The following is a 26,073-nucleotide window of genomic DNA, read 5'->3' as shown; positions in this document are numbered from 1 at the left end:
TCTCGTATCAATCACCATCCCTCGCCTAGCAATGTTCATTCTCAGAGGCAAACTATTATGTGAAAACCTCCAGAAAAAATGGCGAATTTTGGCGGGCACTTCAGCTGTCATACACTTCCATTTGAAACAAGGGGACCTTGACGACAGAGAGCTTGATCTGCTTTCCCCTTGTTGACGGATTTTGTCCCTTGTCTTGCCATCATCTAACACATGATAGGCTGATTTTACTGAAAAGACACCCTTCTTGTCATAGTGCCAAGCCAACAGATCCTCCATGCCTTGTTTAACAGGGATACACAATATACGAGCAACATCCTCTTCCCAGAACACCGACTGGATTAAGGCCCTATCCCAGTCACCACTTACTGGATCAATCAGCTCAGAAACCCGACGCAAAAGAGTATGACCACGTGGTGTGACAGGTCTTCTGGTAATGCCATCAGGTAACCAGGGATCAGACCAAATGTCAATCTGTGTTCCATCCCCTACTCTCCAAATTAACCTCTTCTTAAGAGCATGCACACCTCGAACAATACTGCGCCAAGAGTAAGAAATACCTGGTTTCTCCCTAACATCCACCAGATTTCCATCAGGGAAATATTTTGCGCGTAATACTTGAGCACACAAAAACTCTGGGTTAGTTAACAGTCTCCATCCTTGTCGGGCTAGCATAGCTAGATTAAAGAGATGCAGATCCCTGAAACCGAGCCCACCATTCTCCTTTCTAGTGCATAGTTTATCTTTAGATAGCCAATGCATTTTATTCTCCTGATCTTGTTGTGCCCACCAGAAGCGACAAATCATTGTCATGATATCATCACATAGGGTTTTTGTCAAATCAAAACAAGACATAGCATAGCTCGGGATGGCTTGCGCCACGGCCTTAATCAGGATTTCTTTTCCAGCTTTGGACAGCAGCTTCTCCTTTCCATCCCTGTATCCTTTTCCACACCCTATCCTTTAGATAAGTAAAAGTTTTCTCCTTTGATCTTCCCATATACAAAGGCAGCCCCAAATATTTCTCAGTACGAGCCTCCACATTTATTTCCAAAGCTGACATCATATGTTGTTTCTCTGCATTTCTTGCATTTTTGCTAAACATTATGGAGGACTTTTCCTTATTAATAATCTGCCCCGAGCAATCTTCATACAATGAAAGAATATGTTGCACACGATTTGCACTCCGATCATCTGTTTTCAGGAGTAGCAAGGAGTTGTCTGCAAACAAAAGATGATTAATGCTCGGTGCATCCTGGCATACCTTCACTCCCACCAAATCACCATCCTCCTCAGCCGCCTGGAGTAGACATGAAAAGCTTCAGCACACAGCAGAAACAAATACGGTGAGAGCGGGTCCCCTTGCCGAAGACCACGCTCAGGTATTATTTCCTCAGTGAGACCACCATTCACCTTAATTCGGTATTTGACCGTGGTGACACACTTCATGATTATATTCACCCATTCCTCACAGAATCCCAACTTATTCATCATCATCTCCAGAAAACACCATTCCACACGGTCATAAGCTTTGCTCATATCAAGTTTAACCGCAGCAAAGCTTTCTCCCCCACCACGCTTGTTCTGCATGAAGTGAGTCAGCTCATATGCTAAAAGCACGTTATCAGTGATTATGCGGCCAGGCACAAAAGCACTCTGATTTAAAGAGATAATATCAGGAAGAATAAGCTTCAGTCGGTTAGACAAAACCTTGGATGCAATTTTGTAAGTCACATTGCACAAGCTTATTGGCCTCAGATCCTTCAACCTCTCCGGGTTAGAGACTTTGGGGATCAGTACCACCATTTTATCATTCCATCCCTCTGGCATGGCACCTCCCACAAGTAGGTTCTTGACTTCTTTGGTGATATCAGCACCCACAATATCCCAAAATTATTTGTAAAAAAGGGCCGGCATCCCATCCACTCCTGGGGCTTTGAGATCACCCATGCTGTCTAGGGCTGATTTAATCTCCTCGTCAGAATACTCCCGCCTCAAGAACTGATTCATCTCATTAGTTACTCTCGGATGAACCCGCGAGAGCAGCTCATCATAGTGGCTACCTGCACAGCTGCGAAATATTTTTTTTATAAAAGTTAGTGATGATATTCTGCAGCTCCCCCTCCTCTTCCACCACCACCCCATCGTCCTTCACTAATCTCCTGATTCTATTCCTCCTTCTCCTTTCTGAGGCATACCCATGGAAGAACTTTGTATTTCTATCCCCCTTCTGCAACCAGTTTGCATGCGCTCTTTGGCGCCAATAGAAATCTTTTTGGCTTTCTAGTTTCTCCAACTTATATTTCAAAATTTCCTCCCTACCAACACTATAGGCGTCAAAACTTCTCCTACGACATGCCTCCAACTCCCTCTTCACCCTCTTTATTCTTTTCCCCAAATCTCCAAGTATGTTCCTGCTCCAATCCCACAGTTCGGCTCCCACCTCACGGACAGCTTCCACCACAGTACCCGATCTGGCCTCCATCGTCAAATTCCACGCATTGTGCACAATCGTTCGGCAATTGTCCTCCTGAATACACCCAGCCTCAAACCTGAACGATTGGCCCCCCGGCTTCGGCCGATCTGCAGCTTCATCATTCATCACAACAATAATGGGTCGGTGGTCCGAGTGGGAAATTTGGGAACCGAGCACACCATTCATCATCAGCAACCGCTCTATCCAATCGTTCCCGAATATATTCCTCACTTTGGTGGTTATTATTTTGCCATGTGAATGGGTCCCCCACGAATCCTAGGTCCGTCAGCAAGCAGTCCTCCAGCGCATGCCGAAAGCGATCCATACAAACCTAAGATTTTGCTTGTCCACCCTCCTTCTCACACCCCAGCAACACCTCATTAAAGTCGCCCACACACAGTCATGGACGTCTCCTAGAAGCATTCAAAACCCTCATTGCCTTCCAAGAATCTTCTTTCCGATTGGTTTTTGGTTCACCATAGAAACCTGTGAACCGCCAAACAAATCCATCAGCCTCCACCACATCCGCATCTATGTAAAAACGGGACACCCCCCGTAGATGCAGATTAATTTCTTTCCTCCAAAAGACTGCAAGCCCGCCACTTTGCCCCTTGCAATCTTGCAACACCAGATTAGTTAACCCAAGCTTCCACCGCAACCCCTCGATTCACCTTCTGTCCATCTTCGTTTCAGACAGAAAGAGTATATAAGGTTCCTCCTCCTTCTGGAGATCCAGAAGGCCGCGAATTGCTAGGGCGTTCCCCGAGCCCCGACAATTCCAAGCTATTAGCTTCATTGGTCCTTGCAGGACTGCTCCGGCAGTCCCGCTTTCATGTTTGTGTTTGCAACATCCTCATCCACCCATTCCGCCACTCTGCTCCTCTTTACACCTTCCATCGGCACCGGCTCCTCCCCATCCAAATTCCTCTTTTTACCTTCCTGCATAGTGGAAGAAGGGCTTCCAGCCTCTACCACCACCTGTCTCGGCTTCTTTTTATACGTCTTGCGGTTAGATTTTACTGAGGAATCCTTCACCTTCCCCGCCGCCCCCTCTTCATGCACCACCTCCAACTCTTTCCCCCCTAGCTTGATCGACGTGCATGAGCTGCATGGTACTGTTTGCATGCTTCTTCCCCTCCTTATCCCCTTTAGAGTTCAGCTCTTAGGCATCCGCCCCCACAACAACCCCAGTATCCCCAGGCTTTGTCCCCAGTTTATGCACTGCGTCGGCGTCCGGATTGTCGCCGAAAGTCAGCGCCTTCTTTGCACCTTTGTCAAGCCCCTCCTCCTGAACAGCTTCCTTGCCATCATTCTTCAGTGGGCTCGTCACCTCGTCCTCCTCCCCTACTTTCCTCCCCGTCAGCAAACCACCATCATTACTGCCCCTCCTCCATGTCGGGCCCTCACTCCGGGAGCCATCATGCCCCCACTTTCCACCCGATCCACTCGAACCACGCCCCCAGCTCAACCCAGATTTCCCTCCCCCGCCTTTTTCCCTCTTCGATCTCCTCTGTCCATCAGAATCAGGTCTCCCTCTCCCCGGCAAGTACCTCAAGGACTTGTCGAACTGTGGGACTTCCCCCTCCTTCAGCCTAACCGAGCACGCCTTCTCAGTGTGGCCAATGATGCCACACACATAGCAAAAATCTGGTAAGTACTCGTACACCAAAGGACACCAGCGATCCGGCGCACCATCAACACCTTGCACTGATACACCCCGCATGAGAGGCTGGCGAACATCCAGCCTAATACGCACCCTCAGAAAAGCGCCGGATCGGCACCTCACCATCCTCCAAATCCAGCATCATAAACTCCCCAATCGCTTCTCCAATGGTCTTCCCCGCTTCCTTATTCATCATGCCAATGGGGAGATTTGAGATTCTCACCCAAATTGGCACCGAGATGAACTCAATCTCATCTAGGGTTTTCCTCCGATCCACATCCGAAACTACCAACAACTCCTTTAATATCATCCATGGCCCTTCATCCAACGCCTTCCTCTTCCCCGATTCTTGTAGGAAGTTGATGAGGAACTTGTTATCACCCAAGGGTTTGCACTCAATCCCTTTAATGGGGCACCAGATCCTACCCAAAGCCTGCTCCACAGTTTCGGCGTGGATCATCTTCTCCGACATCACCTTCCCCAGCGCCTTGCACAGCAGAAAGTTGCAGATTCTTCATCATTCCTTCCACACTCTCCATCGCCTTGCACCAGGGACGTAGACCGAACGACACGACGAAAACCAGCGTTGCCACCACCATTAAACCCTAGGCTAGCAGGGGAGGTTCACGGCTGCGAAACGCAGAATATGGGGACACGATGGCGTGGGAAGTTGGGAGATCCAGCACCGGGTGATGCGGATCCGAAAGAGGGGAGAGGGAGGAGAAATCGGTGGGAACGACGGTGGCCGGCAAACGATCGCCTCGAGTCGCCTAGGGGAACCCTAGACGCCGAGGAAAAAAGATGGTTCGCGTGCTTTGCCGTGTCAACTTCGCGAGAGTTTGTTTCACTAGGAAAAATGACAGGACACGACCACATCCCGACATCCGATCGAGCTCGGCCGCATCGCCGACGTCCAAACAAAGGCCTTGTTTGGCTATTCCACGATTCTAGCGCGCACATTTCCCGAGGAGAGAATCTCGCATGCATGGTTTACTAAATAAAGTCTATTTGTAAAATCTTTTTAGAGATGGGTGTAACTTTTCGCGATGAATCTAATGACGGTAATTAATCGATGATTGGCTACAGTGATGCTACAATAATCATTCTCTAATCGCGCGGTCAAAGGCCTTATTAGATTCTTCAGGGTCACTAGCGCCGGGGTTCTGGACTTAGTTTTGTAAACTGACTTTGTTTGATACCGTAATTAGCGGTCAAAATATCATTAGCACGCTAAAATTCTAGGACGGACAAGGCCAGGCCGTGTTCGGTTAAGGCTGTAAAAATTTTCGCGAAAACTTTTTGGTCTTTTGACCACTAATTTAGAGTACCAAATGAAGTCTATTTACAAAACAACCTCCACAACCCCCGTGTAAATCGCGAGACGAATCTAATGAGGCCTTTGACCGCGTGATTAGAGGATGGTTACTGTAGCATTACTGTAACAAATCATCAATTAATTACCGTCATTAGATTCATCTCAAAAAATTACATCCGTTCCTGAAAAATTTTGCAAATAGACTTCGTTTAGTACTCCATGCAAACATTTGTCTTTTTATGTAAACTTATTCGATGGTTTACCAAACACGGCCTGAAAACCGCTCCGACGTTCCAGCCGATGCTGACCCACACCCACACCAGTCCACCACCCACCCGTCAGTCCGTCACCAGCTGAAAAACCCTCGGCGCCCCTGCACCCGCCGCCACGCGTGGCCGCCCGGACGGCGCCTTCCACGCTTCCACCCCAATCCACAAGCACAAAACCGAAACCGACCGAAACGCCAAACCCAGATCCCTCCCCCCTCTCGTCTCGTCCTTCACCCGATTCAAAGTTGCAGCGCCGCACAACGCCAAGGGAGAAGCGAAGCCTCCGCGAAATCTTAAAAAAGCGAAGGGAAAATCACACTCCTCGCTTCCCCAGCTCAAAAATTTCCCCTCCGCTACTGCTCTAAACCCTAGACTTCTCGGCGCCGCGCCGCGCCCCGGTCCCCACCCTCTCAGTCGCTTCTGGTCTGCTGCGCCGCGGCGGCGGCGGCGCTCCTCGCTCGACCCAGCGGAGAGGAGATCCGCACGGGCGTGGGTTAGTTTCGCATCGTTTTTGTGGGTAAGTAATCTTGAAGCTCGCCTGGATGGACTCCCGTATCCTAAGAGTTGCCCTGGCTCCCGCATCAATCTCTACCCACTCCGTTCATTAGCCGTGGATTCGTGCGCTGCGCAGTGGTTTGGTTGGCGGGTTCGATTAAGTTCTTATTTAGAGCAACTCCAACAGTTTGATTTTCCCCTTTCCCCTTTCCACCTTTTCTCAATATAGGGAATTGATGTTGAAAAAACCCATTCCAACAGATTGATTTTCCATCTCCTTTTCCTCTTTATTTTTTCTCAATCCCCAATATTATCTATCCAATCCCCAATAGAAAGGGGGAGAAAACGAGTCTCCCTTTCCGTCCCGACCGTGCTGTGCCGCCAGTGCCGCGCCCTCCGGCACCACCCCGTCCATCGCCGCCGCCGCCTCCTGATGGCCGCCGACGAGCACGCCTGCCAGCAGCCGCCCGCCTCAAGCGACTCGGGTCCAGAGCGAGTTCTTGAAGTAGAAGATGGCCTGGATTCGGTAGGTCCAGAGCGAGTTCTTGAAGTAGCTGGTGGCGTTGTCACATGTTACCTGGAAGGCTTGGTGGCCGCCACACTCCGGCGGATGCATGCCGGCGAGCCAGAACGGGTAGGAGATGCTCAGGTCCCCGCACCACGCGCGCCCGCAGGGAGCCGTCGTGTTCGGAGCACCTGTCGTGGTGGATCTGGTTTGGGGAATGAGCAGTAGCAGGGCCAAGCACAGCGAGGTAGCAGGAGATAGGTCCATCATCCTAGCAACGCAATGGGAAAGGAGAGTATTGCAGGCTGGCCTGGTTCTTGGCTCGCGTGCTGCGCACGCTGCAGTGTGCAGTCCCTGGCCTGGTTCTTGGCTCACGACTTTGCGAGCTCCGCGCCTCGGCTCCTGGGCGCTCGCGCGTCCCTGCCGCGCGCTAAAAGCAACGTCAGAAGAGCGTGGATGAAGTTCTGCACAGATTTATCTAGGCTGAAAGCAACGTCAGAAGACTGAATTTTCAGATTTATCTAGCCTGAGTTGCTGTAGTTCTTTGGAATGTCACAAGAGCAATATCATGCCAAAGCAACATCAGCAAGAGGATGCTGCTCCCTGTGACTGTGAGTAGAGACTGAGTGTCAAAAAGAGCTTGTACTGAATCATGAGAGTATGTTGCTTGTACTGAATCATGGTCCGAATCATGGTCCTTTTTCAGAGTTAAAATAATTCATGAGAGTATCAGATTCGGATGAATCATGGCATGAATGCAACATGAGAGTATGTTGCTTGTACTGAATGCAACATGGCCTGAATGTTTCAGTTATTTTTTGCTCACTATTTCAGTCATTTTTAAGTTATTTTTTGCTCACTGAATGTTACCTCTATGACCAGCGCCATCTCTGAATGCAGATGCTCGCTCTGACCAGATTTTCTGTTGCATAATAGTATTCTGTTACATTCAGTATCCAGGAAATAAATGAAATTAACACTGATATTCTTGCAACACTGATATTCAGTCTCTTATTGACTGCTGAAAGAGAGAAAAAGAGAGAACCTGATATTCAGTCTCTGAATTCAGAGACCATAACACTGCATTTTGTCAAACATTCCATTTCAGGTTCTGGGAGTGCATAATTTTCAGAATTTATGCTCATTCCAGTTCAGGCTGACAGGCTCGATCTGAATCTTGCAAGAGCATTTCTGTTCAGTTCAGCATTTCTGTTGCTCGAATATCTGAACATCTTGTGTCTTAGCTGTGATTATTGACTAAATATTCTGATTCAGTTGTTTGTGTGAAATATATATGTACTTGTTCCTTTGTTTCAGCTCTGAAATATATATGTACTTGTTGTAATTGAGCAGAACAGATGTTCTGATCTATAATCATGGTCTTTAGGATTCAGTTTAATTCCTTTGTTTCGGCCACTTTGAAGTTAACTATTGTAACAGGTTCAACAGATTCAGCCATTGTCCTTTGTGCTCTGCTTTCAATTCTTGGTCAGGCAAGACCATTTAGTAGAGATCTGACTTCTTTCTGATGGTTTTGTAGCAACTGGAACGATGTCTCTGAACCTTCTAGGAAGGACACCACACTGAATGCAGCCAAGGCAACCTAGTACCTGAAACCTGATGAGTTGGTGTGCATGGTCACTGTGTCTCAGAAAAAGAAACATGAACTTGTGAAAGCAAAATGGTTAGTAGCAGTTCAAATGAAAAACAAAGACACTTCAATTTTAGCCTGTGAATATTATTAGAAGAGAGAACACAGAATCCCAAGAAACAAAAAATAGCAGTCCTTTGCCCAATTCAGTTTTGTGTGCTGTGTACAATTCTTCTGATCGCAAATGACACTTTTTCCCTGATAGCAGTAGGAACAGCAGAAACATTCAGTATCAAATCAGGTGGCGGTGGCCTGCCGCCGGACCGGGCGTTGGCCCGCCGCCGGACAGGGCGCTGGCGCGCTGCCGCGTTCCGGCACAGGAAGGGCGGCCCTGCACTGCTGGTACTCTGCTGTGCAGTCCGCGCCTCGGCTCCTGGGCGGTCGCGCGTCCCTGCTGCGCGCGCGTCCGAAGTGGAAGATGCGTGCAGCGAGCGCGAGGATGACGACGGGGAAGAGGAGGACGAGCTTGTTGCCGAGCAGGACCTCCTGGAGCTTGGTGCCGAGCAGGACCTTGCGGAGGAGGGCGAGGTCGGGCTTCTTGCTGAGGGAGGAGGAGGGCGCCGGTGGCGGCTCTGCTTGCGACGGGGAAAGGAACGCGAGGGGAGGGGAGGGGAAAGGAAGATGTGACTGACAAGTTGACCCCACGTGACAGGAGAGGGAAAGGGGAAAGGGAAAAATCTAGCTGCTGGAGTACTTCTCCCCTATAAGTTGAAAGTTGGAAAGGGAATTCCCCTATATGATGAGAAAGGGGATAGGGAAAAATCAAACTGTTGGAGTTGCTCTTAGTGCGTGAGATCGACATTGCTTGACACCATATGACTTATTGGTACCCATTAAGTTGCTGGTGTAGTTTATTCTACGACATGTTTTGGGGGTTCAACTGAATCCCCATTCCCGACCAAGTGCGCCCTGCACTGGAACAAGACATCAATAGAGGGAGTTCGCTGGAACTTCCATTAGTATTTCCTCTGATTAGCTTGACAGTAACACTCGACACTCTTAACTAATTAGCTCGTCCGCTACAGTTGAACTGTGGTTTGTAACAGGTGGACTGATGCCGGAAGGTACAGTTTTAAAATACCTTAGCATACATTGAAACTGTACAGTTCTGGACTCTTTTTCACATTTGGATTGCACACTCTGGTTCTGGAGTTGGCTGGTACCTAGATGTTTTAAGTTGTCGTCATAATGGAAACAAGCCCTATTGAGCTGACATGGCTGCATCCTTGCTTAGAAATGCCATTGCTTTAGGTGGTGTTGCAGTGCATGGTGATGATACTTGGGCCATGTGGTTTTTCTGAATCAGTAGTCTGAGTGTTGTTTTAAGCAACATAATGGACCTATAGGAGTTGACTAATCGGACCTCTATTGTCAAGATGATTAATCAGACATACTCCACTCCAATGTTTAGATATGATCATCATCTTCTACATCTGATAGTTAAAGTGATTAACCAGACATACTTCATTCCAATTTTCAGAAATGATAATCAGATGCACCTTATAGATGTTTCTTCTAAAATTGATTTACTTTTGCAGTGCTGCGAGCAAACACTTAAATCCTGAGCAGTTATCACAACATTTCTTCATTCCCATGAAATGTCACTGCTTAGTAGATTCTTCTACAAGAGGCCTCCAGATGGACTACTGGAGTTTATTGACAGGATCTATGGTATGCATAGAGAGGTTTCCTATATTGAATCACTTCTTAGATCAAAGTTTATTGTTTACGACTGCTTCAACTGATCATATCTTTTGGCATTGCGCAGTTTTTGATTCATGCTTCAGCACTGAAGTTTTGCCTCAGGGAATGTATCCAGTCTATTTAAATGAGATTCTCACGGAGTTGCATGAAGAACATGTAGAATCCTCATTCCTGGCGATTAATTTTAGAGATGGAGATAAGAGAAGCCAGTTTGCTGATATACTGCGTGAATATAACATTCCAGTCATTGATTACCCACGGCATTTTGAAGGCTGCCCTGTGCTTCCTTTATCTCTGATTCAGCATTTCCTTCGTGTCTGTGAGCACTGGTTATCTAGTGGGAACAATAAGAACATTATATTACTCCATTGTGAAAGAGGGACCTGGCCATTGTTGGCTTTTTTGTTATCTTGTCTTCTCATATACAAGAAATTGCACGGTGCTGAGCATAAAACTCTGGACATTATTTACCGCGAGGCACCTAAAGGGTTCCTACAACTCTTCTCCGCACTCAATCCAATGCCATCGCAGCTCCGTTACATGCAGTATGTAGCCAGAAGAAATATCTCTCCAGAGTGGCCTCCAATGGAAAGAGCACTCTCTTTGGATTGCCTGATTCTTAGAGCCATTCCAAGTTTTGATTCTGATAATGGATGCAGGCCATTAGTCCGCATTTTTGGGCGAAATCTTCTCGGTAAGAATGGTAGCATGGCTAACATGATTTTTTCTATGCCAAAGAAGAAATCTCTGCGGCACTATCGGCAGGTAGGTGGTACATGGAATTTAACATGAACAATTCAGTTGCTTTTCTGTGACTCTATTTTGGGTTGACATCATTGAGGAATCTTTATCATGCAGGAGGATTGTGATGTGATAAAAATTGATATACAGTGTCTAGTCCAGGGAGATATTGTTCTGGAGTGTGTACATCTCGATCTTGATCCAGAGAAGGAAGTTATGATGTTCCGGATAGTGTTCAATACTGCTTTTATACGTTCAAATGTATTGATGCTAAATAGCGATGATGTGGATATACTGTGGGGTTCAAAAGAGCGGTACCCAAGGAATTTTAGAGCAGAGGTAAAATTTGATGCACATACATTGAAATCGCCCTGGACTAAAATGGATCACTAACACGATTTTGATAATGTAGGTGCTGTTTTGTGAAATTGGGGGCATGTCTCCCACAAGAGCTCCAACAGCAACACTGAACGGTGATATGAAGGGTGGTTTACCAATTGAAGCCTTTTCAGCTGTTCAAGAACTCTTCAATGGAGTTGACTGGATTGAAAGCAGTGATGATGCTGCCTATTGGTTGCTCAAAGAATTCTCAGCAAACTCGCTGCAAGAGAAATTTCAAAAGCTTATACTCAATGACATGAAAGAACTCTCAAAAATGCAAGCTAAAGTTGGTCTACAGATGCCACTGATGTCTCCACTTGATTCTGATGAAGAAAAATATTCTGTGGCTTCTGATTCTGTTTGTTCAGCTGATCATGAGAAGGTTCAACATGGTGGAAACTCATCTGACTCGGAGAACATTGATCGTGATCTTACTACTGAAGATTCTGAATCCAGTGGTATAACTTCTTACATGAACCAATTTCTGCTTTGGAAACTCAGTGACAATGTTACACAGTCTATATGAGGTTCCCTTTAGGAGAAGTTTTGTTTTATGTTGCTGTGCATGGTGCCCCATAGATTTCAGGGTCTCATCACCGTCATCTTTTCTGTTGTTTGTCTTTTATTAACTTTTTTGTTTAATTAGAAGTCTGATTCTAAACTATCACAACTTTTGCAGCTACTCTCACAATGAACAGCTCATCCCCGCCTCTCCAGTCTCAACCACCTCCACCTCCTCATGGGGTACCTTCTAGCCTTTTGGATTCATCTGTGTTGGCAACTGGGCCAAGTGGACCCCTAACAAAACCACTGCAGGAGCTACCAAGTAACAGGTCACCATTTTCACCACCCGCTCCTCCTCCTCCACCACCACCACCACCACAAAATGGTAGGAAACCTGCTTCACCGCCACCGCCTCCGCCGCCGCCACCACCACCACCAAGTGCAAGTAAACATGGTTTCTCATCACCACCGCCTCCACCGCCGCCGCCACCACCTCGCATTAGCAGTGTAAGTCCTCCACAGCCTCCTCCACCTCCACCACCACCACCGCCGAGTGGAAGCAAACATATTCCGTCACCACCACCGCCTCCTCCTCCGCCACCTCCTCGAGTTAGCAGTGTGGCTCCTTCACAGCCACCGCCACCGCCACCAGTGCCAAATTCTGGGGTAGCAAAACAGCAAAATGTTTGTACAGCTCGACCACCACCGCCACCACCGGCTCATGGAATGGCTAATAAAGGCCCTCCACCGCCCCCTCCTCCCCCTCCCTTTTCTAGCAAAGCATCTACAACTTATGCTTCTACTTCAAAAGGACCACCTCCTCCACCTCCACCTCCACCTTCTACTTCATCAAGAACTGCTGGCCCTGCTGCTCCATCTCCACCCCCACCCCCACCCCCGCCACTGCCTGGTACTAATAAAAAAACTCCTCCAGCCCCACCGCCGCCACCTCTGATGACAGGAAAGAAAGCGCCTGCACCCCCGCCCCCACCATCTCAAGCACCAAAACCTCCTGGAACTGTACCTCCTCCTCCACCCCCAAGCTCAAAGATATCAAATGCAGCAGTGCCACCACCTCCATTATTGGGAAGGGGACGTGGCAACACAACTGGATCAACTAAAGGCCGTGGCATTGGATTGGCACAACAAAGTAACCCTCCCAAAAAGACTTCACTAAAGCCTCTGCATTGGGTGAAAGTTACTAGAGCAATGCAAGGAAGTCTCTGGGCTGATGCCCAGAAACAAGGGAATCAGGCTAGGTAGATGTTTTTTTTATAGCATGGTTTTCTATTCATAATATGTCATCACAAAATTTTGCAGCTGTTGATTTACTAGTGACTAGTTCAGATTTCTTATATGACTAGTTAATTAAGTATGAAATCTGGTATTTGTGATTATTACTAGCTAGTTCTAGTATCTGCTATTTTTCATCATAAAATCTATCTCTTTTATTCTGGGCTGGAGTTCCTTTTACTTATTTAAGATACGGACGGTCTCTTCAACAAAGTTGTGTTCTCTTTTGCACTGTTTGTCAGCGCTCCTGATATCGATTTATCCGAGCTGGAGAGCTTGTTCTCCACGGCAAGTGTAACCAACATAAGTGAAAAGGGGGCGACAAGACGTGGTTCAGCTATTAGCAAGCCGGAAATTGTTCACCTGGTATGAAAATTCCCAATCATCTGTCTTACTGCTATCTCAAAACACGTAAAAGTTTCCACTTATAATAGAGTGTTTTAAAGTTCTCATGCTGCTACCAAAATCAATTGGTTCCTCTCACACTTATTTCATAACCTTTTCTTTCCTTATTTGATATATCAAAACTTTGAAACTCAGACTGTTTTATTATTCTTGATAAAACTACTGCATGCTATATGATGACGATATTGTCACCAGTGTATGTTTGCGCATAGCTGATTGAAACTAGCCCACATGAGGTTTTTTAGTTTCATTGGTGTTGTGTATATTGTACATGCATGTTACCTCTGTTGCTCTCTTTTGTGGTTATCCCTTTTTCCTTGGCAGCTCACTACTGTGTTTCCTCTAGTCACGACCCCCCCCCCCCCACTCCCCACCCTTCTCTAATGCAGGTTTGACATTAGTTTGTGTTATAGTGCATTTATGAAATCTGATATAGCCGTGATATAAAAAAAAACTTTTCTAGTCAAATTTACGCATAAGATTGTAACATGCAGATTTGCCCCATCTGAACATTTGTAAAGATATCAACAGCTGAAGTTTCAATTGTTTGAATATATGCGATCCAAAATATCTCTTTCATTATTGAAGTGATTTTGCTGGTTATTTAGCCCTTTTTGGTTGTTTCTAAAACATAAATTTCGGACATGTCACGGCCCCCCAAACACACAGGGACCATTGGTTTATGCTACCATTATGTTCAGAAACCAAATAAAACTGTCATATAATTTTGAAGGGGAATATATACAACTGTGACCATTCATGACATTAATATATAATGATATTATAGGTCAAACTTAGTATTAATTGAATTGAGGTCTCCAAAGTGTCACCTTTTGTGTTTTGGATGGAGTGTATGTGATGATTCCAATTATGTGCAATTGTCCCTTTATGTTGATATGCTCAGTAAATATTCCACTATTTGATAGATAGCGGACTAATTGTTTGTTGTTTCAGGTTGACATGCGACGAGCAAACAATTGCGAGATAATGCTTACTAAAATTAAAATGCCTCTGCCTGATATGATTGTGAGTTTACTTTCTGATTCAACCAATCTCTAGTTCTCTACCCATAATAAAAGAAGTGGGCACTCCAGTTCCCTTTTGTGACACATTGACGACTCTTAGTGACTGCTGTTATTCGGTGTACTTGCCACATTAACCATATACTTTTTCATAATCAATTGATTTTGTTGTATACATAAAGTCATAGTGACATTGACGTTAACTCCCTACATTATATCATGGTTCCATAGAACAGACCATTTTTTTTATGCATGGTAAATTTGGAAGGGTTGGCCTGGTGCAGCGGTAGAGCCTACCATCTGTAACCGTAAGGCCCCAGGTTCGAGCCCCAGCCTCTGGAAAGGCTTGGTGCATAAAACAACCCTTCCCCAAACCCCGTGCAGTGCGGGAAGCCTATGGCACTGGGTACGCCCATGGTAAATTTGTGGGTACCCAAATATGAATGTTATAAAATGTTTAGGAAGATGTGCATTTTTGGCCTCTGGACTATTGTGGAACTCTAATTTTGGCCCTCAAGTGTTAAAGCCGGACCTCCGTGATAGTTCAAGGGACAAAATGCATTAGGACATACTATTTATAATACTTTTTCTTGATTTTAAATTCACAGTGTTATCAACTTGTTTTGCTAATAATGTTGATTAATCAGCATTTTGAATGTTTGTTGTTTTGCTCTTTGCTAATACAAGCATATGCGATCATCTTGTGTTAAAGCTACTGCTGAACTGTATTAGATTTTTAGATGCATGTTTTTGTTTCTTAAGTAATTTATCACACCATAACATTGCTCATCCTTTAATGTTGATGCTTCCAATAAATCCTTGAACAGTCTGGTACTTATTTTTGTACTCCACATATTTGTGATTGTGTCTGGCAGAGTGCAATATTGACTTTGGATACTTCTGTTCTTGATAATGACCAAGTGGAAAATCTCATTAAATTTTGCCCTACAAAGGAAGAGATTGAGATGTTAAAGGTATTCTTCTCACTTGTTTTCTCTTTTGCACCTTATGAGTTGACTTGCGTTCCTAATCATTACTTTCCATCTACTGTTGTTTCTATCTTAAATGGGCTCTTTTTTTTTCTTGTCTCATTTCAGGGCTATAGTGGCAACAAAGAAATGCTTGGGAAATGCGAACAGGTAAGTTCAGCATTTTGGTTTCACACAGTGCCTCCTTGTGTACTGATGGAAGCTTTAAACTACACTGTAGTTCTTCCTGGAGCTAATGAAAGTTCCACGTGTGGAAGCCAAGCTAAGAGTTTTTGCTTTTAGAATTACTTTCTCAACACAGGTTTGGTGACCCCTTTCCCCATGCCAACTTACCTGGAATATGTTGTCTTCTCCATAACTTTGCATTATGTGATTCAGATAACTGACCTTTTGGCAGGTAGATGATCTAAGAACTAACCTAACCGCCATAAACGATGCAACAAAGGAGGTATGTGATACCCCATTACAAAAAGTGAGACATATTATAAACGTGTGCTGGCTCAATGGCTCAACTTATGCAGGTCAAAGAGTCTTTGAAGTTAAGGCAGATAATGCAGACAATTCTCACATTAGGAAATGCGTTGAATCAAGGGACAGCACGAGGTACCATAGGAATGGGGCTTCTATGCTTCACCCCTTGAGACCTGACAGTTCCACTAACCCAAGAGTGAATTTGAACCATTTACCCCTTGGAGGGCTTCAATATTTGTGTAGCTTGCATTGAAGGGGTGAATCATGGAAGCAAAGTTCCAGTCAAATAATTGTAGAGAAGTCATATTCAATCATTTTCTCTGACAGCTTTGCCCAACGCCCTGATCTGTTGATTGATTAAACAGGATCTGCTGTTGGCTTCAGATTAGACAGCCTTCTTAAACTATCGGATACTCGAGCTAGAAATAATAAGATGACGCTGATGCATTATTTATGCAAGGTATTCACTTGTCACTGAGATTTGTTATAGGTGTACTATGTTCAAATGCTATTTATCTTTATTACATATGACACGACCAGTTTTTGTTTGAGATGTCCAAAACAGTAGCATGCCCCTACCCTCACTTCTCTAATGTGGCATAACACACAAGACTATACTCCAGTGGGCATTGACCCCTCTACATGTGCTAATTCTGAACCACACTTATTTCTTGTTAATATTTATCAGCTTATTTAATAGATAGGAGCGCTTGGAGAGACCTTAAGGATTGGAACATCTCTAAAGAGATAGCTTTGGATAGGAGCGCTTGGAGACTAGCTATCAATGTGCCTGAACCTTGAACTTATTTCTTTCGGGTTTCATCTCTAGCCTACCCCAACTTGCTTGGGAAAAAAGGCTATGTTGTTGTTGTTGTTGTATTTATCAGCTTATTTAATCTTTATACACAAACCTTTTAGGCCCCCTAAAAATACCATTCTTATTGATGCGTTACGTATTTTTTTCCTTTTCCCCTTTTTTTGTTGGTGGCTCATGTTCCCAACTTGCAGTGGGACTAAAAGGCTTTGTGGTGTTGTTCGTTGACCTAGGCTAGTCCCAGTGCATCGTATAATGCACATTAAATATGTGCCACATTTTTTAGATGGCATGGCTACTTTTCTCTTTGCATGCCAAATTCGTTTAGCTGCCTTATGCCTGTTAAGTCTCTTGCCTTTTTTTTTCCTTAGTTTGCAGCATTACTTAATTTAGCTAACTTATTCCCATCTATTACATGCTAGCTTCTTGCTGAGAAAATGCCTGAACTTCTTGATTTTGACAAAGACCTAATCCATTTGGAAGCAGCTTCTAAGGTATTTCTGTTAGCTTATCTTTGCACTTCTGGATGGAAAATGAGCTTTCTACTCCTCAAGTATGTTACAGAACAACTTAATTTGTTAATTCCCACAGATCCAGCTGAAGTTGCTTGCGGAAGAAATGCAAGCGATAAACAAAGGTCTTGAGAAGGTGGAACAGGAGTTAGCTGCTTCAGAAAATGATGGTGCAATTTCAATTGGCTTTCGAAAGGTACGAAAGAGTTAATATTTCTTCTTTTTGCAGTTGCTGGATGACCGAAATTAAATCAGTTTACATCTGTCCATATTAAGATGCTTTCATGTCAGCTTGTTTAAGTCAAAAACGACAGATTACTTGTCCCCAGATCTAGCGTTCAGTAGAGTTTCTGTATTCTGCTTCCTCTTCTTACCATGCCACCTCAAAGGCTCTAAATCTGGTGGACCTCTCCACCACTGGTGTTTGGTGAACTGTGAGCATTTGTTTATGTATTTTTCTGATCATTATTTCTATATATAGAGCAGTAAAAGTACATGTAAATGTACATACCATTGACATGATTGAAACAAGTGCCTAAGGTCAGCATGCATTATGCGCTTTTCAAGTGTATCATATTGAAATTTACATGTCCATTAGGTGAATGATAATGATGATCTTTTACAACCAAACTGAGATTGATTAGTTCTACAGGCGTTGAAAAGGTTTCTTGACGCAGCAGAAGCTGAGGTTAGGTCCCTCATTTCCTTGTATGCTGAAGTGGTGAGTCCCTGCTATAAAAAGTATTTATACCATATTGTTCTGTTTTTATTGTAGATTCTGATAGTTATATACTTGCAGGGAAGAAATGCTGATTCCTTAGCTCAGTATTTTGGTGAGGATCCTGCACGCTGCCCTTTCGAGCAAGGTATATTTTAGCCTTTGTATTATTTCAGCATTTTACCAGTCGTTGACTCATTGGTCATTATTCATGCTATCCTATCTGAATTCTGAACATGTAGTTATGGAAGTCAATGCCAACCCAATGAAGTTTCCTTTGAAAAAGCAGATTGAAGCTAAAATTCACCTTTGAGTAATCTTGATTACATCATGTCAAAACATAATTAATACTCCTAGGGTTCCTAGGGAGTAATCAATAACACATTGGTGTCGTAGGGTTCGGGCATCCCCTTTAGCAAAATTATAATTTGCCCAACATTGTTGCAATGTTTCAAAAATTCATCACACAATCATGTACTCCCTCCATTTCAAAATATATTAGTTTGTCTGAACGTCGTATATTTTAAATCGGAGGTAGTATGTAGTACACGCAAAGTTAAATAAACCTGCAGAAATTCAATCTCAAATTCGTCTTTGATTTGATTCAAAAAGCACAAGTGCTACTGTCAGCACATGATGAAAATTACCAGATTGACTGCTTGTCTATTTCGATTCTTGACATTTATGATGAACTTGAAACCGACTTATAGCAGTTATGCTTAACTTTGTGTAGTAAAAACATGACCCCTTGACACATTTTTGAAACACTGCAAAATGATAAATTCACTAATGGGGATGCACACACCCCTGGATATGAAATCTGCACCAATTTATACTCCCTCTGTTAAAAAATGTATGTCGTTTGGTTTTGTGCCAAGTCAAACTTCTCTAACTGTGACCTAGTTTACAGAAAAATCTGTTAACATATACAATGCCATGTGCTAACAAGACATTTCATTATGGATTTCAGGATTTAACTAAACTGAATCGATGTTTTAGATGTTGGTGCATTTTTCTATAACTCAGTCAAAGTTAGAGAAGTTTACTTAGGACAAAACTAAAATGACCTACAATTTGAAATGGAGGGAGTAATAAACCCCTTTTTGAGTCTTGCCGTGATTTTGGTTCTGTCCAAACTGAAAATTTACTGAAGTTGCTAATATTGGCAATTGGTTAGTTACTTGAAGTGACCTGACTGCCTGAGGCCCTGAAGTTCCACTTGGAACTGAATTTAACCTATTTTCTTTCACCGCCGTTTGTAGTTCTTATGTTTATCTGACAGGTTACTGTTCGTTTTATTTTCAGTGACATCGATTTTGGTTATTTTTGTGAATATGTTCAAAAAATCACGTGATGAAAATGCTCGAAATGCTGAGGCTGAGAAAAAGAAACTGGAAAAGGAAAAGGAAAAGGAAAAGGCAACTGTGTCTGCTAAATAAGGCTAGGAATGAGACTGCTGCTATGTCAAAGTTCCATCTTTGTGAAGTTGGACTGTTACGTGGACCTGCTGCTTAACTTGCAGCACTGCAGGACCTGCTTCAAAATATTCAGTATGTGAGAGGTGTGGTGTCAGGAATCTCGCTATCTGGTTGCCATACATTAAATGGTAGGCTCTTAACTACAGTGCTTACGTATCTATACTTACGTTTTAGCAATCGCTGTTTGCATGAATCGCTCTTAACCTCATCTTTCATACTGAATTGGGATATTTCACACTCATGTCCGTTTTCCTTTTTGTGCAGGTTGCGTTCGCGAATTGGCGAATGCCAAGATTTTGGAGCTCGCTGTGCTCACATCCTGTAGGGATCTACGGACATCAGATGACTGAACAAACGTACGGATGCCACGGCTGCTGTAATTTTTGTGTGTAAATATAGCAGTTCCTGGGGTATAGCTTCTTACTTGTACATAAAATTAGCCCGAGGCCCCTCGCGGGAATGAAGCAGACAAAACTAGTGTTCTTTTATTTTTTATTTTTTTTCTTAGAATAAACACTAGTGCTGTACAATGTTACTGTATTATCAAGGAACAAACAAACCAGAGACATTTTAGTTCAAGTCCTTTGCACTTGTGTGCCGCGTTATCGATCGTATCCGACCAATGCGCTGCTAAACATCGCAAGACATTTTTTTACCGCTCGTTTCGCTACACTCAATCATAGGTCGGGTGCTGGTTAGCTGTAGCAAGTTCTAGCTCTTTACAACTGTTGCTGCAATCAACCATTGGAGTGACGCGATTGCTGCCCTAGAGTTTGTCGAGTACTCAGCCAGAGCCCAGAGGCAGCGTTTCGGAGTGAAGAGATGCCAGATGCGACAGCGTTCGTGAATGTACCGTGACGATGGGGAAGGGCAATCATGATCGCTGGAGTCCAGCAGCAGTATCTTTCCTGGGCTCAATGCACCTGGGACAGTTTCGCCAGGAGATGAAGGTCACCTTGTCTGCACAGGAAGCTACCTCAGTTACAGAATCTTCGAATGTAGAGAAGCGTCGTGCAGGATGGACGGAGGGACGGAGCCGAGGACTAGTCCTTGACAAAGTTGCTCAGTCTAGACGGAAACCCAGCTGGTTTGGTTGCAAACTCATTGTTTCTTTCTGCAACTGCCTTCTGTCCTGAAAGTCGATCACAACCCCAATTTCAGGGGCCGTTTGGTTGGTTCCTAGAATAGTCTAGAAAGTACTTTGACCGCTAATTAGAAGTATTAAATAAAAACAGTTTATAAAACCAACTTTAGAATTCCTGCACTAGAAACCCTAAAAAATCTAATGAAAATAGAGAATGGTTACTATAGCATCACTGTAGTCAATCATTAATTAATTACCATCATTAAATTTGTCATGAAAATTACACCCACCCGTGAAAAGGTTTTATAAATAGACTTCATTTAACGGCCCATACATACAAAATTCCCTTCTAGAAGAATTCCAGAACAGAGAAACCAAACAGGGTCCGGATTCCGTCAGGCCTTTTCCTGACAAAGGTGCACAAAGAATCTGATTGGAGTTGAATAGCAGAGCAGCATACATTTCTTCCAAGTTCCAACCCACACAGAGGGTACCAGCTCATGTACTCTAAATTCAGAAAACTGAGAGCTGCTTACATGATCAGTATTTCCAGCTGGAGTGGAATTCGAGCGCTCGTGTGAACAGAGCTGTCAGCAATATGCGATTACAGTGAATGGCAATCTGGGCTAACACACGGACAACTAACGGCTAAAGAGAATCTACAGAAAATAAGTTTACATAAATAACAGGACACCCCACTAACTCAGTTGCATTAGCAAATCAGGGCGCTAACTTCGCACAGCACAGGATGGCCACATTTACACCATACATCAAGCTGCAAAAAAACACACTGATTACAACATATATAAGAGCTTCATCATGAGCGCGGTGACACAAGCTGTGCTGCTGCCCTTCTCCTGGTTGTAGGCCCCAGGCTACGACATGTGTCTGGAGCTCTTGGAGTGGATGAAGCCTTCTTTTTCGTTGTCGACCCTGGAGTGCCTGAGGGAGTAGATTTACTCCCTGGTGCCTTCTGCCTGCCAGGGAAAGTTCTTGTTGAAGGAATTCTGCACCATGAATTGTGCACTGGAAAGTGAAAAGGATTTGGAAATGATTATTTGTCAAACCTTTTTGGTTTGTCAGGGGCTTGTGGTGCAACACTATTGGAGCTTGAAGGGCTCACTGCCCCTTTCCTCTTCCTGCATTTCAGTGATGAAATAACCAATTGGGGGGGGGGGGGGGGGGGGAATATTAGCAGTATGACCAATTGTTGCAGTAAGTGACCAAATTCTTAAGTGAAATAAGTTTAAATTACCTGTTCTCAGTAAGAATGGGTGAAGGAAGCTCATCGCCTAGTTCAGAATGGGTTTCACAGCAAGTCTTCCCAGTACATCCGAACTGGAGGCATCTTTTGCATTGGGAAGGGTTCTGTATCCGTTTATCGCCACTAATTTTTACCCTTTCAACTGCTGAAACCACTCCAATAGGTCTTCTGCCCTGTTGGCTATCCAAACTTTGGAAGCCTCCATTACCTTCCTCCAAGCTACCTAAATACAGAACAAGTATTTGTCAAAAAAAATGATACATCATTTATGACAAGAAAACTACAGGTGACTATTGCAAATTCCGCAAAAAAAAATCAAAACAAAAAAAATGCCTATGTTCACCATGGATGTGCTGCACCACATAGTTTCTTTGCACGAATTTTCCAATCACATTCCTTGTGCACAGATTTTGCCCTGTACCAATCTGTCACTGTGCAATACTTTGGACGCAAACTCTGTTTTGAAAGCATGTTGCCTTATGGATAGCACCAAATATCAGCAAATGTGGAGCCCTTCTCTATTTCTGGACGTCTCGCTTAAACAATGACTTAGCACCTGAACAATTTCAGATCAAAATCTACAACCTCATCATCCTGCCTTTCCCTTTGGTGATGCTGCTCTTCCTCATCATACTCCACATCTGCTCTAGAGGGACCAAATGGAGTGTGTATCAACAAACCCCGGTTCCTCAGGCCAGACAGATCACAAGACCACCATCTGCTGCATGTCTGTCATGGTTCTCATTTACCGATTAAACTAGGAGATCATTCCCCTGAACAATGTGTCTCGAACTTGCAGCCCATTTTCCTCATTTACCGGTTGTTTCTCAGTTTGATTCACATGCTGACACCTATCAATAGTCTTCACAAACTTCACATGCTTTGAAGCCCTCAGCAAAGTTAGAAGCTCTTGATGAGTGGCAAAATTTTCTGTGTGATTGCATTTGCCATCATGCCATAAATATAGCTCTTAGTAGCTTGCCCAGCAACAGTGCGCAACAATGTTTCACCTTTGCCTCAAATACCAAAACAGGAGAAAAGAACCTAAGTAGCAGACCTGGCACTTATGAGTGTGGTCGACCAACTCACTCCAATTAAAAAGTTAATTAACCAAGGTAAACAACATAAGTAGCAGTTTCTGAAGTGCCACCGCTCCAGGCGAACACCAGAGGGCGAATCATTTGCTACTGTCCAAAGAACTGCTGGGACACCGGGCCTAGCCATTGAATACATAATCACTCTTATGCTTTAAAATTTCCCAGGCTTCTAATATGATGAGAAAGTCGAGCACGTTCTGGAGCTTTTGGGGGACTCCTTTGAGAGCACTACACCACCAACTTGAGAAATAGCTTGCTGTTTGCTGTGGGGCAATGGTAATTAGACCCCACTTCTGAAGAATCAGCGACCAAACTTGTCAAGAGAAGACACACAATGTAAGAGCATGCTGTATTGTGTCCTCAGCCTGGTCACACAAGGGGCAAGCAGCAGGGTGTGGCAACCGCCTCTTGGCCAGGCGATCCACAGTCTAACATCGATTATTGATGGCAAGCCAGACAAAGAACTTGCATTATGCAATGGAGCCCAGGTGTTCCAAATTCTCTTCCATGCGCAAAAATGATTGTTCCAAGGAAATAGGCATTGTAGGCTGATTTGCTAGTATAGGTGCCAGGCAGTGAGAGCCTCCACTAGTGTTGATCAGGGATCTCCTGCTGCAGATGCAGCCCTTCCACCAGATCCCGAACTGAAGGTACTCCGTTAGGATTTGGACAGTGAGGGTATATTGATGGCATTAACCCATCTTCAAGCAGCTAAGACTTGAGACACACTGTGCTGCTTAATTGCTCTTTTGGGGATCAGATTGTTAAAATTTGGAGCCAAAACTGAAATAATTTTTCCCTGTAACCAACTGTCTCTCCCAACTCCATAACATGGGGGACTCCCCATTTCCGACAATAGGCTCAACTGCGACATTAAACGAGACCTGAGAGTTTTGTGGAACTTGAAAAGTAAACAAGTCCAAGGGCTATCAGCATCAGTTTTCTGCAGCCATAACCATCTGTTGCGAAATGCCCAGCCAAGAGTTTCAAGGTTAAGAATACCAAGGTTGCCATACTGGATTTGCTGAACTCATTCCAAGAAAAAAAGCAGTTGCCGTCATTGGCCTCCTCCTGGCCCTTCCAAATAAACCCCCTGCACCGCTTGCCAATGGCCTTTATCACCCACTTGGGCAAGTCCATAGCAATCATGAGGTAAATAGGAATGATGATGAACACCACGCACTCACTGTAATGAGTTGACCAGTATGATTCATGACGGAAGCATTCCACCAAATGAGGATATCAGCAACTATGTCAACTAGGGAGGGTAGTTCCACTTTGGTAGGTTTTCTTATGTCAGAGGAAGGCCCAGATGAGAATAGGCATCTTTCAGTGGTAAAGTCCTTGCTAAGTGATTTTTCAGAGGTAAATAACTGAATTTCCTAATTTTAGAACTTCATCAGTTCAAGTCACAACTCATTACTGTAGAGTCTAGACCTTCAGGGACTTTCAATTCCTCAAGAGAATATCTACCAAAAACAGATTTGATTGCCTCGGCAGGATTTTCCCAAAAGATCATAGGCCGCACAACTGACATGGCACTACCTTAATATCCAGATCCAGTGGTACTAGAAACCAAAAGGAAAAGATTATTGGAATGGAAAAGCTAGAAATTTCCCAATCTCAGTTGTAAATAGTGGAAATTCAAACTTCTTTCAACAGAATGTGCCCTCTAAGCAGTAATGATAAGTCAAATTCTGAAAGCTCAATGTGACAAATCATCAGCTCGCTTATGCTGATAGGTGCTGAATTCAAAATCCAAATGTTCACTAATCTCGTTGAGAAAGCAAGAAATACATGCCGAAGCAACCATGAAAATACTTCCATACATTGCTATGTTTCAAATAAGCTTAACATATTCCAAAATCCAAAACCTAAGCTAGCTACTCGAAGTCAATTTCCCAACTTTGGGGTGTGCATCAGCAGAAATATCTGCCATCCTACAAGCACGCATGCTATGAGTGTTTCATCCACGACAACTAACATAAACTATCTAGACAAGTATCTAATGAACTAATAGGGTTGTGAAGTGCCTAACTAGTACCAGGGTCAGTCTGTTCGTCGGGGCTGTACAACAACGTCAAAAGCTCCCGCGGGTTGCCCCATACCGGCAGCGTGGCGATGTCATCCACGATGGCCGCTTCGTGCGCGTCGCAGAGCGCCTTGATCTCGTCGCACAGCTGAGATGCCTTCCTGAGCAGCTCCGCCTGCAAATCGGCCTGCACAGCCACCCGTAGTAGAGGAGGGACACTAATCCGAAGTAGGAAAGGGGGAAGAAGTGGAGACGGCTGAGCAAGGCCAGGCGGACTGCGAGGCGAAGGTTTACCTGCGCGATGAGGTCGTCTAGGACGGAACCGGAGGCGGCGGCGGCGGCGGCGGCGGCGGTGGCCGCGACGGGGTTAGGAGAGGCGGGAGGAGCTTGGGAAGCCGGTGGCTGGGGAGCGGGGAGCGGGGCGAGGAGCTCGGAGGCGAGGGCCTCCCAGCGGGAGAGGTCGCGGAGGCGCTTGGCGCGGAGGCGGAGGAGCGCGCCGCGGCGGCGGCGCAGGCCGGTGATCTTGGGGTCGGGGCCCGCCGCCGCCTGCGTGGAGGAGGGCGCCGCGTCGGGGTAGAGCCTGCTGGGCACCTTGTAGACGAAGCCCTCATCGTTGCAGATGTCAAACTCCTGCTCCTGCTCCTCGCCGACGCCGGCGGCGGGCGCGACCATGGGCTGCGACGGCGCGGGCACGGGAGGGGGCGTGGGAGGAGGAGGCGGCCTCAGCCGTGGGGATCTGCGCATCCGGTGGTGCACGGGCGCGCGGCGGCCGGCAGGCGTGGGGGGATTCGGAATTTCGAATTGGGGTTTGGAAGGCAGGAGCGCGGCTGGCCAATGTGGCGCCCCAGCCCCCACCCCCCAAGTCTGGTCCGTTCGGCCGACGAGCACAAGCGCACTTGCACGGCAACAGTCGTAGCTACCTGCCCTATCCAGCAAAGTAGAGCTGTGTTTACATCTAAAAATGTCACATTAAATATTTAAAGAGAAGTATCAAATAAAAAATTTTTTACAAAATTTTTTTACGAATGGGCTATAAATCGCGAGATGAATCTAATAAGGCTACTTAATCTATAATTTGCAACAGTGATGCTAAATAATCATCCGTTAATTATGGATCAATCATGAAGTGCAAAAAAATTTGTAAATATATTTTATTTAATACTTCAAACTAGCAAGATTTTCTTTCAAATTTT

The 26,073-nt window shown here is 44.8% G+C and overlaps 3 protein-coding genes across 8 annotated transcripts; 1 reads left to right on the top strand and 2 right to left on the bottom strand.

The window, feature by feature from the left end:
* Positions 1-3,635: 3,635 nt before the first annotated feature.
* LOC120674542 lies at positions 3,636-4,608 on the bottom strand. Its single transcript, XM_039955707.1, has 2 exons — positions 4,230-4,608; positions 3,636-4,180 (listed from the first exon to the last, which is right to left on the bottom strand). The coding sequence occupies exons 1-2, from the start codon at positions 4,606-4,608 to the stop codon at positions 3,636-3,638; spliced, it is 924 nt and encodes a 307-aa protein (XP_039811641.1).
* A 1,232-nt stretch (positions 4,609-5,840) lies between these two features.
* Positions 5,841-20,008, top strand: LOC120673816 (formin-like protein 3). 5 transcript variants are annotated; one of them, XM_039954829.1, is made up of 22 exons: positions 5,843-6,237; positions 8,261-8,404; positions 9,910-10,042; positions 10,140-10,840; positions 10,934-11,155; positions 11,229-11,655; positions 11,877-11,941; positions 12,014-12,960; positions 13,237-13,360; positions 14,354-14,425; positions 15,297-15,395; positions 15,519-15,560; positions 15,631-15,711; positions 15,808-15,858; positions 15,932-16,013; positions 16,247-16,341; positions 17,118-17,189; positions 17,287-17,403; positions 17,860-17,928; positions 18,007-18,073; positions 19,231-19,531; positions 19,668-20,008. In XM_039954829.1, exons 3-21 carry the CDS (start codon positions 9,970-9,972, stop codon positions 19,362-19,364), a joined length of 3,540 nt encoding a protein of 1,179 aa, XP_039810763.1. In that variant the 5' UTR covers positions 5,843-6,237; positions 8,261-8,404; positions 9,910-9,969; the 3' UTR covers positions 19,365-19,531; positions 19,668-20,008. The 5 variants fall into 5 exon arrangements, with proteins under 5 accessions (XP_039810764.1, XP_039810765.1, XP_039810763.1 ...); XM_039954827.1 differs by having other exon boundaries at positions 5,844-6,237; positions 11,877-12,960; XM_039954828.1 differs by lacking the exon at positions 8,261-8,404 and having other exon boundaries at positions 5,844-6,237; positions 11,877-12,960.
* Positions 20,009-20,920: 912 nt separating this feature from the next.
* On the bottom strand, positions 20,921-25,732 carry LOC120674136. Of its 2 annotated transcripts, none has more exons than XM_039955267.1 (5): positions 25,175-25,732; positions 24,893-25,067; positions 21,743-21,974; positions 21,555-21,626; positions 20,921-21,464 (listed from the first exon to the last, which is right to left on the bottom strand). In XM_039955267.1, exons 1-5 carry the CDS (start codon positions 25,622-25,624, stop codon positions 21,305-21,307), a joined length of 1,089 nt encoding a protein of 362 aa, XP_039811201.1. In that variant the 5' UTR covers positions 25,625-25,732; the 3' UTR covers positions 20,921-21,304. The 2 variants fall into 2 exon arrangements, with proteins under 2 accessions (XP_039811201.1, XP_039811200.1); XM_039955266.1 differs by having other exon boundaries at positions 24,887-25,067; positions 25,175-25,729.
* Between the last annotated feature and the right edge of the window lie 341 nt (positions 25,733-26,073).

The sequence above is a fragment of the Panicum virgatum genome, chromosome 5N (assembly GCF_016808335.1).
Source record: "Panicum virgatum strain AP13 chromosome 5N, P.virgatum_v5, whole genome shotgun sequence".
Classification (NCBI taxonomy): Eukaryota; Viridiplantae; Streptophyta; class Magnoliopsida; order Poales; family Poaceae; genus Panicum; species Panicum virgatum.
The sequence above is the reverse complement of the archived record's forward strand: the minus strand, read 5'-3'. Positions and strand labels throughout refer to the sequence as shown.